This window comes from Lacerta agilis, chromosome 1 (assembly GCF_009819535.1).
Source record: "Lacerta agilis isolate rLacAgi1 chromosome 1, rLacAgi1.pri, whole genome shotgun sequence".
In the NCBI taxonomy this organism is placed as follows: Eukaryota; Metazoa; Chordata; class Lepidosauria; order Squamata; family Lacertidae; genus Lacerta; species Lacerta agilis.
This window is the reverse complement of record NC_046312.1, coordinates 76,953,786-76,966,250: the sequence shown is the minus strand read 5'-3', so window position 1 is coordinate 76,966,250 and position 12,465 is coordinate 76,953,786. Positions and strand designations below refer to the sequence as shown.

At 40.3% G+C, this 12,465-nt stretch overlaps 1 protein-coding gene across 1 annotated transcript in view; it reads right to left on the bottom strand.

The window, feature by feature from the left end:
• The window catches only part of ANO9 (anoctamin 9), a 40,749-nt gene that overhangs the window by 25,324 nt on the left and 2,960 nt on the right, over positions 1 to 12,465 (bottom strand). The window contains exons 2-8 of the mRNA XM_033156387.1: positions 8,682 to 8,738; positions 6,298 to 6,414; positions 5,185 to 5,336; positions 4,178 to 4,230; positions 2,189 to 2,247; positions 1,436 to 1,518; positions 132 to 266 (exon numbers count right to left, since the gene is read on the bottom strand). Coding sequence (XP_033012278.1) covers positions 132 to 266; positions 1,436 to 1,518; positions 2,189 to 2,247; positions 4,178 to 4,230; positions 5,185 to 5,336; positions 6,298 to 6,414; positions 8,682 to 8,738 — 656 coding nt within the window. The remainder of the gene's footprint in view (positions 1 to 131; positions 267 to 1,435; positions 1,519 to 2,188; positions 2,248 to 4,177; positions 4,231 to 5,184; positions 5,337 to 6,297; positions 6,415 to 8,681; positions 8,739 to 12,465) is intronic.

The window sequence follows — 12,465 nt, the reverse complement described above, 5'->3', positions numbered from 1 at the left end:
CACTCTCTGAGGTGCATACATTCTTTCACAAAGGCATGCAAAGACTTGTGAACATTTGTGCACACAGGCAGCTTGCACATAGTTCACCAGCTTCCATATGCAAAACTTGTTTTGTCATAATGTTTACTCACCTGATTTGACTGGAACTGAAGCTAATTAACCCATATATGACAAGGATAATGCCTGGCACAGCAGCCATGAACAAGATGCAAGTATACCAACCCAACCAGGCAAAATAAAGGGCAATCTTTTCTCCAAAATATATCCTGGAAAACAAACACAAAAGCTTGATGCTATTATCAAAAGAGCAATACTTGTCTTAATGTAACTAGGGGTGGGGAAGAACCTGTAGATCTCCAAATGTTGTTGGACTCCAACTCCCATCAGTCCTAGCCAGCATGGCCAATAGTCAGAGATGTAGTCCAGCAACATGTGGAAGGCATTAGGTAAAGGTAAAGGGGACCCCTGACAATCAGGTCCAGTCGTGTCAGACTCTGGGTTGCGGCGCTCATCTTGTGTTACTGGCCGAGGGAGCCGGCATATACAGCTTCTGGGTCATGTAGCCAGCATGACAAAGCCACTTCTGGCGAACCAGAGCAGCACACGGAAATGCCGTTTACCTTCCCGCCGGAGCGGTACCTATTTATCTACTTGCACTTTGAAGTGCTTTCGAACTGCTAGGTGGGCAGTGTTGAGTGGTTACAGTTTAAGGTTCATTACTGTTCCACAGAAATGTGTATCTCATTAAAAGAAAGAAGGAAATGAACTGACCTAGTTTTGCAGCTGTGGGGCAGTACAGCAGGTGATGTTAAGTTTGTATTGATTTAAGGCGTATCAGCAATCAGACATAGTATATAAGGAGGTCTGCGTACCTCTCTCAGTACCCTAGGTGGTGGGTCACTGGATGGGTCATGTTTCTGTAATGTTTTTATAGCTAATGTAATTTCTGTTATTTTTCCTTTAATTAAATCAACTGCTAGTTATGCTTTACAGTCTCCTCAACCTTTTGTTGCGCAGTTGCTCAGTTTAATATGCCAACAGGCAGGAGCTGGGACCGACCAACGGGATCTCACCCCATCGTGGGGATTCGAACTGCCGACCTTCTGATCGGCAAGCCCTAGGCTCAGTGGTTTAACCCACAGTGCCCACTCTAAAAAGATCAGCCAGTTTAGCAGGTACTTACTTGCCACCATCCTTCCACATTTATTGCAAATGATTCTAACACCCAATAACTTCTTCCAGTGGGGGTGGGGTGAGAGTAGGGAGGGAGGGAGGAATTAAATATTATCCCAGTTCAATTCCCCTCCTGTACATCAAGTTCAAATTTACTAGATGGATTAATGTGATGAGACCTTTCTAATAGTGGGTTTCTGCACTTCAGAACACCTTCCCTACTATTAATAGGGTGAGGATTTTTTGCATTATTTTCCCTTACCTGATTTGTTCAATTGGCTGTTGATAGAGGATGTCTCTCCATCGGGCCCAATTCATCTTCAGAAATGCACCCAGATTCTCCCTCTGAATTTAATAATATGGTTATATGTATTAGAGTGCTTGACAGGATGTTTTATATATTACGTTTAACTGCAGTACTCATTCTGGCCACCCTGGCTGCAGTTCTCACTCTGCCCACCGTGGCTGCGGTTTCCACTCAGGTCCTCCCCAAAATGCAAATGAAGGCTTGAGATTGCTGTTCATGGATTGGGTAGCTAGAGGGAGTTTGTTACTGTTGCGAGTTACTGAGTACTATATAAGCCAGGCGGCTAAGCTGTTGTTCAGTCCAGGACTCAGAGCTGAAATAAAGAGCTATTTAACACAGACTATATAAATTTTCCCTGACCTGGTATCCTCCAGGTTTTTTGGACTACAACTCCCATCAACCTTAACCAGACTAGTCAATGATCACAGAGTTCAATACTGAACAGAAATGCTAATATATCTCCTAGGATTATGCTCTTCTTTATTGATTATGTTTAACTATTTGATAATTTATTTTCAGATATATTTAGTTTAGTCTGGGGAGAATTTCACTGAGACAAAGTCTGGGAAGAAAGGATTAAAATCTCTCCACCCCATGATTCTTCTGTTGTTTCCCCTGACCCTACGATTTACATTTTTTTAAAACATACACATTAATTGCATTCATATAATTAATGTTAAGTCTAGCTTGGCCTTCAAATTTTCTCACCTCATGTAAAGGAAATGCTGTTTCAAAGACTTTCATCTTTATCAGATCATGAAGGTTCTCTAACAGTGCAGGGCAGAAACAAGAGGATGACAAAGACAAAAGAGAGTTTTTACAACATACTTCTGAACCTATAAACTAGGGCTAGACACTCAAGTATTTATGGTTATCTTGAAATGAAGCAGCAAAAGCCAATCACTTGTATGTCTGAACAGGAACACAGTCTTTTTATCACAAGTTGCAGCTGTTCCAGGTAATAATAATAATAATAATAATAATAATAATAATAATAATAATAATAATAAATTTTTATTTATACCCCGCCCTTTCCCGCCAAATCGGGCTCAGGGCGGCTAACACCAATAAAATCACAACAAAAACATAAAACAATTAATTAAAATACAGATTAGAATACAATTTAAAATTAAATCTAAACTGCAGCCTCATTTTTAAGTAGCCCACCAATCACACCAAAAGAATGAAACATCAGGGTTAAACTGAAACCAACCCAAAGGCTAGGTGGAACAGCTCCGTCTTGCAGGCCCTGCGGTCAGATGCCAAATCCCGCAGGGCCCTGGTCTCTTGTGCCAGACTGTTCCACCAAGTCGGGGCCAGTACTGAGAAGGCCCTGGCCCTAGTTGAGGCCAACCTAGCATCCTTGTGGCTCGGGACCTCCAACAAATTATTTGAGGTACCTAGAAAGCTGTCTGTCTCCGCAACCTGTGTTCTAAATGCAGCCACAGGTTACTTATAGCCCAAAACTGGAAAGGGGAGAAAATTCCGACAATTCAAGAATGGTTGATTAAATTAGTGGAATTCATGAATTTGGCTAAGATGACGGCAGCAATTCGAAATATATCCAAACAAAGATCTAAGGCTGAGTGGAAATATGTGGAAGACTATCTGAAAAAAGAAGGTATAAGAACGGATTTGGTGATTTGCTTAGATTGAGATATATGTGGGGAGATTTATATGAAAATGTGAGCTATTTATTTAGTTATATATTTTACAATCACTGTATAAGGTATAGCAAGTTTTGTTTCATTATTAAGGGAAGCGATATACAGACAATTGGAAGTCAATTTTTAATTGTTATTTATAATTCTTTGCTTTTTTTCTGTGTGTTTTGTTTTTTCAAATATTATTTTTTGTGGATTATAATGTCTAGATTATATGTTCCTTAGGGGGTTTGTTTGTTTGTTTGTTTCTATTGGTTGATTTGATATGGTTGTATTTTAGAAGTCTGAAATTAAATAAAGCTATTTTAAAATTAAAAAAAAAAGAGAATGGGCCTTCTTTCCAGTGGCTCCCCATTTGTGGAATGCTCTCCCCAGGGAGGCTCAATTGGCACTGGGCAAAAAACATTCCTCTTCACCCACGTCTCGGGCTGATTAAACAATCTATAGACTTTAAAATGTGCTGGGTTGTTGTGGTTGTTGTTATGTTCTTCATTTTGTGCTTTTATACTGTAAACCACCCTGTGATCTTCAGGGGCAAGGTGATATATAAATATAATAAATATTAATAGCATATATCTTACCATTTAAATGTAGGTACTTTTTGCATCCAGGCTTTAGAATGTAAAATATTTATTGGGTAGTTCTGAGTGGGAATTTAGACCTGGGTTTCACAGGTAACAGCATCACACTATGGTCAACTGATTATACCAGCACAAGTCTGTTGCAAAGCAAGCACTGAGCTGTAAGTGAAAACTGGCGTAATAATATTTTTGCTAGTTAAATCTCTCTCTCTGGGTGTGTACTCTCAGCTCATCACAGGTTGATTAGCAGCCAGATGATTGCTTAAATAATACTCATGTTAACAGGTAACATATCCTTCAGCATGCAAAAATGACTGTATGCATACAAATGCAAGATTGTGTAGTAAACAGCACTTAAGTTCTTAATTTTACTTGTAGAATGGATACAGCAAACCAGAAGGGGAAAATACATTGATTGTATCATATAAACAAAGAGAAAAATCTTCCCATACCTTTGGTGCTTTGAATCTTTGTGTTCTGCAGGATAAAGCTGACAATACGTATTCTAAAACACAGAATTGAGAAATAGCAAGAACAGACTAAATTTACCAATGGACAGCAAATAAGAAGTGCAGCTATCCCTATCCATGCCAAGAAAGAAACTTATGCCTGATAATGCAGTTCTTAAAAGTAAAGATCCTTTAAAATGGCAGCAACTCTAATTTGTCCAGCACATGCCAGGGAAAGAATAATATGTAGCCCTAGCATGGATGAGATGCTCCATACTTAAGTGGTTATCAACCACTATCACTTTCAGCCCCTAATCCTTGACTATAAGGTTTCAGATAAAAGCCTACAATTGGCACAGTATTCTCTATGTCGACACAAACCTTCCTATGGGAAAAGTCATTGTAACCATGTGGTGAACAGCTCCATTCTACTGGAATGTTTCAGAATGGGCTTTGGCTATTGCTGGAGTAGGTAAACTTTTTCAACCAAGGTAAAGGTAAAGGGATCCCTGACCATTAGATCCAGTTGCGGACGACACTCATCTCACTTTACTGGCCGAGGGAGCCGGCGTACAGCTTCCAGGTCATGTGGCCAGCATGACAAAGCCACTTCTGGCGAACCAGAGCAGCGCATGGAAACACCGTTTACCAAAGCGCTGTGTTATTTCATAGAGAATCTTCAGGGGCAGTGGGAGGTTGGCAGAGACAAAAATGGGTAGAGCAACAAGTGCAACTCTTACCTTTATACAGCAGGCTACACTCTACCCATGCAAGAGTGTACACACAACTTCATCTAGGCCAGCAAGCAGCATTATCACAGTTCAAGAGCACATACTAGCCAAGCAAAAACACTGGAGGATACATAGTGTAGAGCTGGTGAGGGGCACAGCCTGAGGATGCCCAATGCCCTAATGAAAAGCATTGGCCCCTAGGCCTAAAGTTCCTTTCCCTGTGCATAGTAGCTGACACATGTACAGTACTAGAGAGTGGGGTTAGGGGATATTTTTTACCTTGTTGTACTGATCACTTCCCAATAGTCCTCTTGCTGCACTCCAGATATTACTTCTGAATCGGTGTCAATATTCTTCAGAAGCCACTGGTACTTTCTGAACATTACACTTGGGGCCTGAACTCCATAAAAGAGCTTTTCATCTTTAATCATCTAAGCAACAGAGAGAATAGGGAGAATAAAGTGGAGGAAATAATGCATCATGGACTGTGAGAGGCACTGGACAGGTATTTTCCAATTGCTGCTTTATCAATGTAATACATGGGTCTCATTTGAAGAGGTGGTTCAGCATCAAACAGCTGACTTCAAGGCACACTCCCAGAGCTGAAGGGGCTTGCTGTAATCATTTGGAGGAAGCTGTTTGGAGTCAAACTGCCTTGTCAAAGCAGAACATTTTCCTCTCAGCAGATGCCTCCAGAAGGAGAAAAAAATATCCATTTGGAGGAAGCAGTTTTAATCCAAACATTTTCCTCCAAACAAAGTGTATGTGGTAGAGCATGAGACTCTTAATCTCAGTCGCCTGTCCGAGTCCCATGTTGAGCAAAAGAGTACTGCACTGCAGGGCAATGGACCAGATGACCACCAGTGCCCCTTCCAGCTAAACATTTCTATGATTCTGTCCCTCTGTTTGGCTTCAAATCACTTCCTCTACACAGGAGGAAATACTCCATTTGGGAAAAGAGGAAACAGAGCATTTTTTCCTCTGCAGACAATCTTCATTTGGAGAAAGTGGTTTGCTCCAAGCAGAGAAAGTGAGCCCTGTTCTCCCAGCATTAATTCTATCCTCAGTAGGGTAGGGCTATAGGTCTCTTGCCACGAAAGACCCCCAAATGCTGGCATCAGTTCCATAGCTAGAAAGGATCTCAAGAAGGCTCAAACAGATAAATGCAGGAAAGGGAAGAATTACAGATATAGGTATATACAAAAACAAAGAAACAAAAAGCGCAATATGGGAAAGGCTGGAAGTCATCACAGGGTGGTAGGGCTTTTTTAATGTATCCTTTTATTTTTTGTAATTTTCTTTTATCTTTCCCCCCCTGTATGTTGTAAAAATAAAAATTAAATTAAAAAAAGAACATGGTGCCGCCTTTGCTTGGGAAAATGTAAGTCTCACCTTGATAATGAACCCTTTCCTGTACAGTTCTTCCAGAAAACTTTTCTTCTTCTTATCTTTCTCACTGTTGAGGCTGTGATCATCACAAACTAGGACAAAATCCCATTTGGTTGGGAACTGGTCAAAGAAAACAACAAATTGTATCAACTCGTAGAATGATGCAAAAGTTTCTTACTCCCACATATATATATGATCTGTAAATATTATTTCCCTTCCAGTAGACACTGAAATATCACCTTCCCCATTAGCGTACTTTCCATCTAACATACTCATCTCACATACATGACAGTCCTCCTGTCCTGCAGTCACACTTCCATTAATCTCTGCCATGGGAGAAAACTACAAGTCCCCACGTGCTACTGAGATCCAGTAGTGAGAGTTGCTTTACACATCTTGCGTCAGCAAACCACTGTTTGCCACCAAGCATATAATTGGCAGGGAGCTGTCAGGAAGAACTACTGAGCAACAGAATAATTTAGCTACAATAAGAAAAAAAATTGTCCTTGGTACGATTTTTCCCCACCTAGTCTTCTCCACACACACCCATCATAACTGCAAAGCTTAACAGTTTTAAAACACAGACATGCTTTCACCTATGCAAGATTTAACGTACTGCTGTCGGTCATACTCGAAGGTCGCTTCTGTCAAATTCTGCTTGAGAAATGATTATGTCCATGCAGAGACGGCAGCATTGAATCAGTAGTGTATGTACTGCTAGCTTGTTCTCTTTATAAAGATCTGTGTATGAGGTTATTGTTGTTGTTTAGTCGTTTAGTCGTGTCTGACTCTTCGTGACCCCATAACCACAGAGCGGTTAAAATAAGACATCCCCCGAAAATAAGCCATAGTGTATTTTCTTGAGGGGGAAAAAATAAGACAGTGTCTTATTTTTGGGAAAACACAGTATTTGATTATCAGACTTCTGCAAGGGAAAATGTTTTTAAAATATTACTATTTGGTGGTGGCCATCTTGAGCTTCACAACTATCAAATTTCCCAAAGTTTTTGGGAAGGTCACCATTTTACATTTTTCCCCTCTACTGTTCCAATGTATTGCAACAGCTGTCAGATATTTGTCCCAGTATAATGGTCCCAAGGGCTTTGCTTGTGTGTAGACCTCACTAGGAAGCAAGGGGTCTCCTTTCCATTTGCAGCTTTTACATACCTGGGGAGTCCTCAGTGTATGTAGAAACCCCTATTTTGTTTTTAGGTAACCATTTCACTGCCCTCTTAGACAACCAAGTTTGCAATGAGTAAGAAAAAGTTAGGGTTACTGAGAAAAAGGAATAAAAGAGGCGAAAAATTTCAACTACTCTACCAATCAATCACAACCATCCATTCCCCATGGATTCATTTTTTTAATTTTTTTTTTAAATAAACATCTCTCTGATATTTGATCCATGTAAATACGATTATGGAGAAGATGACTGACATCTCAAACACTATTCTAACAGATACACAGTACCAAATCAGGATAGATGCCAAGGGGCTCAGAATACCCAAGTATTTTCATATATTCCTGTTTGCCCTTTTACTGAAATGGCAGGCTTGGCTGAGGTAATGGGTTTTAGGTACCATTTCTTATCTACCAGCTAACCTAACATCATTAATTCTGCTCAACACATAACATTTCCACCTCTTTTTTTCCTTTTTAAAAGGAGGGGTGATTTGGTAACAATTAATCAGGACTGACCCAAGACATTTTGTTGTCTGAGGCAGATCACCAAATGGCACTCATTCCCCCACCCCAGCACATCTCTGGCAGGAAATATACAAAAGAATAAACTGCATAACAAATAATTTGCTGCCCTTTCATTGACACCCAAAAATCTACTTACTGAGGTGGCCATCTCATTCTGTCTAATGACGGTGCCTGGCTATTCATTTATATATCAAAATGAAGAAAGACTGCATTCCACTTCAGCTTCTGTCACAATAGGTTTGTTAGTCTTTAAGGTGCCACAATACCGTAGGTTTTGCTACAAAAGTCTAACATACCGGTAGTTAGCTGTCTATTCAGGTTACCTATGCAGCAAACTGAACAATATCCTGGTTTCAAATTGTCAAATATTGCTGACTCATTTGAACAATTTATATAAAGCAACCCACAGGTTGCTGCAGAGGTGTGCAAGGCTGAAAGTATATTTTTAGTAACCAGTATTATTAGTTTAGGACTGGGGTGAAAAACTTCTAGCCCTCCAGATGAAGTCTGATTGCCTCCCAACTCCCATTATCCCTAGCCAGCATGCCTGATCTCTGAGCAATATATAAGATTAGAATGAATATGCCTTGTTCTGGATCTCCATTTTGAAAAAAATAAAAAATAAAGGAACGTCCATCTGGGCTTTAAAAGGCTACTGCTTGAAATGAAGGTCTATAACTTACTGAGTTTAGAGCCTCATGGTCTTCAAAGGGAGATAAAGGCATCAGCGCAATTTCATCCTAGAGAAAGAGATTTTAAAAGTTAAAACATAGCTTTTCTTTTATGACCACAAAATGTCATTGCACTTATCAAATCTTTGTTTTCCCATAATTCCTAAACATTCTCAACTTTTTTTGCTGGCCTTGTTCCTATAAATGTAATTGTTGCATTGCTAAATTAAACAGCCTGAGCTAACTACAAGCGGTTTCACCTGTTAAGTATCTAGAAGGTTGCTGTTAAAGGTGCAGGAGCAAAACCAGCAAAGTGTTGATAATTCTAATATGAAATAAGTGTCAAAGCATAAGTATCATAAGAAGAACCTGATTGGAGACAGGTACAATATTGATCGCTGCCTCTGTAAAGATAAGGCTTGAAATGAATGCATTAAATCAAACTGCTCAAGCAGGAATCCAAGAAATAAAAAACTAAGGTGATTAATTTTTCCTACATTATATATTGACAACAATAGTCTGATGCATTTATTTGCCCCAGACAAATATACCATTGCCATAAAGTTATAGTTTTCAGGATCTGAGCTAAATTGGGGTCAGAGTTGCAGGTTAATAAAGTTACAGATTAACCAAGTGAAGGTGATACTGTACTTGTTCACTATCATACGTTATCAGAGTATCCATTATCAGAGTATAAACTATGTTCTTTAAAAGTTCATTTTAACCAGTGAAACGAATCTGGTTCTCTTTAGCATTTCCTGTCTGCCGGGGGGGGGGGGGATGAGGACTGAATCCTGCCTCTTACTTGTTCAACGTTATAAAGAACACAAGTTAAGTATTGCAAAAACTACTTGTAAGCAATTCAATCTGTACAGATGTCCATCAGACAGACTTAGGCTAATGAGGCACACAAGAGAGGGCACAGCTAGCTTCAGCGAATAGAGAACACAAGCACTTCATTGCAGTACCAATGAGGGGCAATTCTTACATTCCTCCATTGTGAAAACTGTCCATTTCTGGGTTTATTCTAAACTTCTCCTACTGCACAAGCAGCCAGCACACTGCTTGCCTTTGAAGATAAAACAAGAAATGACAGAGAAAGAGACAGGAAGGAAGAAAAGACTGGAAATGTGAAGAAATGAAAAAGAATAGAGGAGTAAGGGGATGTCTCCCTCAATTATAACTAGGGAGAAGGGGGTTTATTGGGTTGTTTTTATTTTTATTATGTATTTTTATATTGTGATTTTATGTAGTAACCGCCCTGAGACCTGCAGGTATAGGTTGGTATAAATAAAATAAAACAATAAATATTTTTATTTATACAAATAAAAAATACAATTTTATTTAAGAAATAAACCCATGGTTAGAACTAGCCTATAGCTGAGTACATTACTGAGACTCCCTCTGCTTGCAATATGAAGCTAAGCCCCCACCCCAAATTACAATTTTTAGTATTTCCCCTCTGTTACAAAATGACTATCCTGTAAACTCTTGTCCATTTATTCCTCTCTCTGCTTCCTTTTCTTTAACCAGTCACTGATCTGTAAGAGGACCAGTCTTTTTATCCCATACTTTATCCCATACTAGCTGGCCCGGCCATGCGTTGCCGTGGCTTTTTTGTGAAATGGAAAAGGAAGATCTGTCTATCTATATATATATAAATGTAAACTGTCCATGCCCACAGCTTCTCCTGTTGAATTTCCGCCTGCCTCCTCTCCGTATTCCCCTCCACTTCTGACTGCCTCCACACAGCTTCTCCCGTTGAATTTCTGCCTGCCTCCTCTCTGTCTTTCCCCACATTTCTGCCTGCTACCTTCCCCTCCCCTGCACTTTCCCTGGTCACCCTGAAACTCTGTTGCTTACTGTTGTATAATTGCAAATGGAGCTCGCGTTCTGGAAAGAGGCTGTTGATTGCTGTGGCCTGGGAAGGCGCACACGCAGACGGCTTCTTCGGGGGTTGGTGGCCTCCATTTTTGCCCTGCGTTTCCATAGCAACCTGGCCTCTCTCTCCTGTCTCTTGAGGTTTGGTCGTGTAGTAGCAGCTCTATCGCCCCCCGCCCCCCCCGCCTCTCTGTGAACAGCTGCCTGCTTGTTATGCGTTGTCAGGCCCCTTGAGGCAGCGGCTGAAAGTTAGGCCGCAAATGGCGGACAGCCGTTTGAGGAGGCGGCTGTAAGTTGTCGCCTCGGGAGTTGGGTGGCGCCTTTCTATTGGTTGCTGGTTGTGATGTCAGTGCTGTTGCTGGTGACATCTAATAGGCGCGCCAATTTTTTTGCGTTTATTCTTTATTTTAGGCATGTCAGGTGTGGTTTTTTTGAAATTTAATTATCCTATGTTATTCCCTGATGGTCATGGAATGCTGTGTCCTAATTTGATGCTGTTTGGTCCAGCGGTTACGGAGCAAGTTGGTAACACCTGCACATGCAATGGGAACATTTATATATATATAGATATGCAACTTTTTTGGTGACGGACATTAAACATTGTCAAAAGTTTTTTGATAGTTTTTATTTGCATATTATTTGCTTACATGAACAAGTGTGTATTCTCACTGTCTTCATTCTGGCCAGACTGAGAACCACCACACTGCTGGAAAAGGTTAATGGGGCAGAGAATGGCAGCTGGGAGGAAGTTGGATAGAGGCAGCAAGTCATTCACAGCCTCATTCTCACTGTTAGTGAGCCTGTGTCTGGTTTTACATCTTCACACTCATATGGTTTTCTGCCCTATACTCCCCAACACACCCACACAGAAAAATTGATAGATCTTATGTGTATGGGGGGGGGGGGAACCATTCAAGCATGCAAGTTTGAAATGTTATAGCTCAGGCATAGTTATGTTACCTAAGTGAGTACTAAGTTAGGTTCTGTCACACCTGTGGGAGCTTCCAGGAATAGCAGGAATTGCCCCAACAAAGTCCATTGCTCAGCTCATTGCTTATATATCAAAGCAGGCCTGATGAATGCCAGAACCCCATATTTCTTGTTAAGTTATAACAAAAGTAACATAGTCAACATAGCATCATATCTTACATCAAGTGAATTCGTTCTCCAAGTGCCTGGCCTTATGTAGACAAAATGACACACTAGGAAATATCAGCAGGCTTGGGGAAATTCCAGGGTATACCCAAGTACAAAAAAAAACACTTTAAGGAAAAAACTCTAAGGGATGAACCCCCCTCCCAAAATGCAGGCTAATGAAGATATAGAACGGACATAGAACGTTGATTGATTTTTGCAGGCAGAGGGGGAATGGAATGAAGTGGTTGGAACAGCGGCATTCGACACTACAACATTTGGATACATGCAGAAACAACACAAATATACATATCTCTAGTTACTTCCTTCTTAGTAGACATCATAACTGTGTGGATTTTCAAACACTGATTAGAATCTTGAGTGTTGCCCAACTGTGAAACCAACCATTCAGCTGACAATACCAAAACCAGAAGAACATGTCTGGCCCACTAGATGCATACTGATAACTTCCTAGGAACTGATATAATAGCAACAACATTTTACTTTCAGTAAAGAAACCTGTCTGTGTACTTATGCAAATGACACTTGATGTGTTTAATACCTCTCACACAGTAATTATAGCATAGTGTGATGTGTAGCTTACTCCGCTGTGTAGTAATGTTGGTTTTATCTTCCAAATTGGGCTACGAACTCTATCCTGGATGTCTCCTCTGTTGTTGCTTCTGATTATAGGCAGGCTCTCCATTATCAGAACCAGCCCAAGTACTGAGGATCTGACAGCCTAGCAAAAGCAAGTAAGTATGGTAGATATTTAACATTT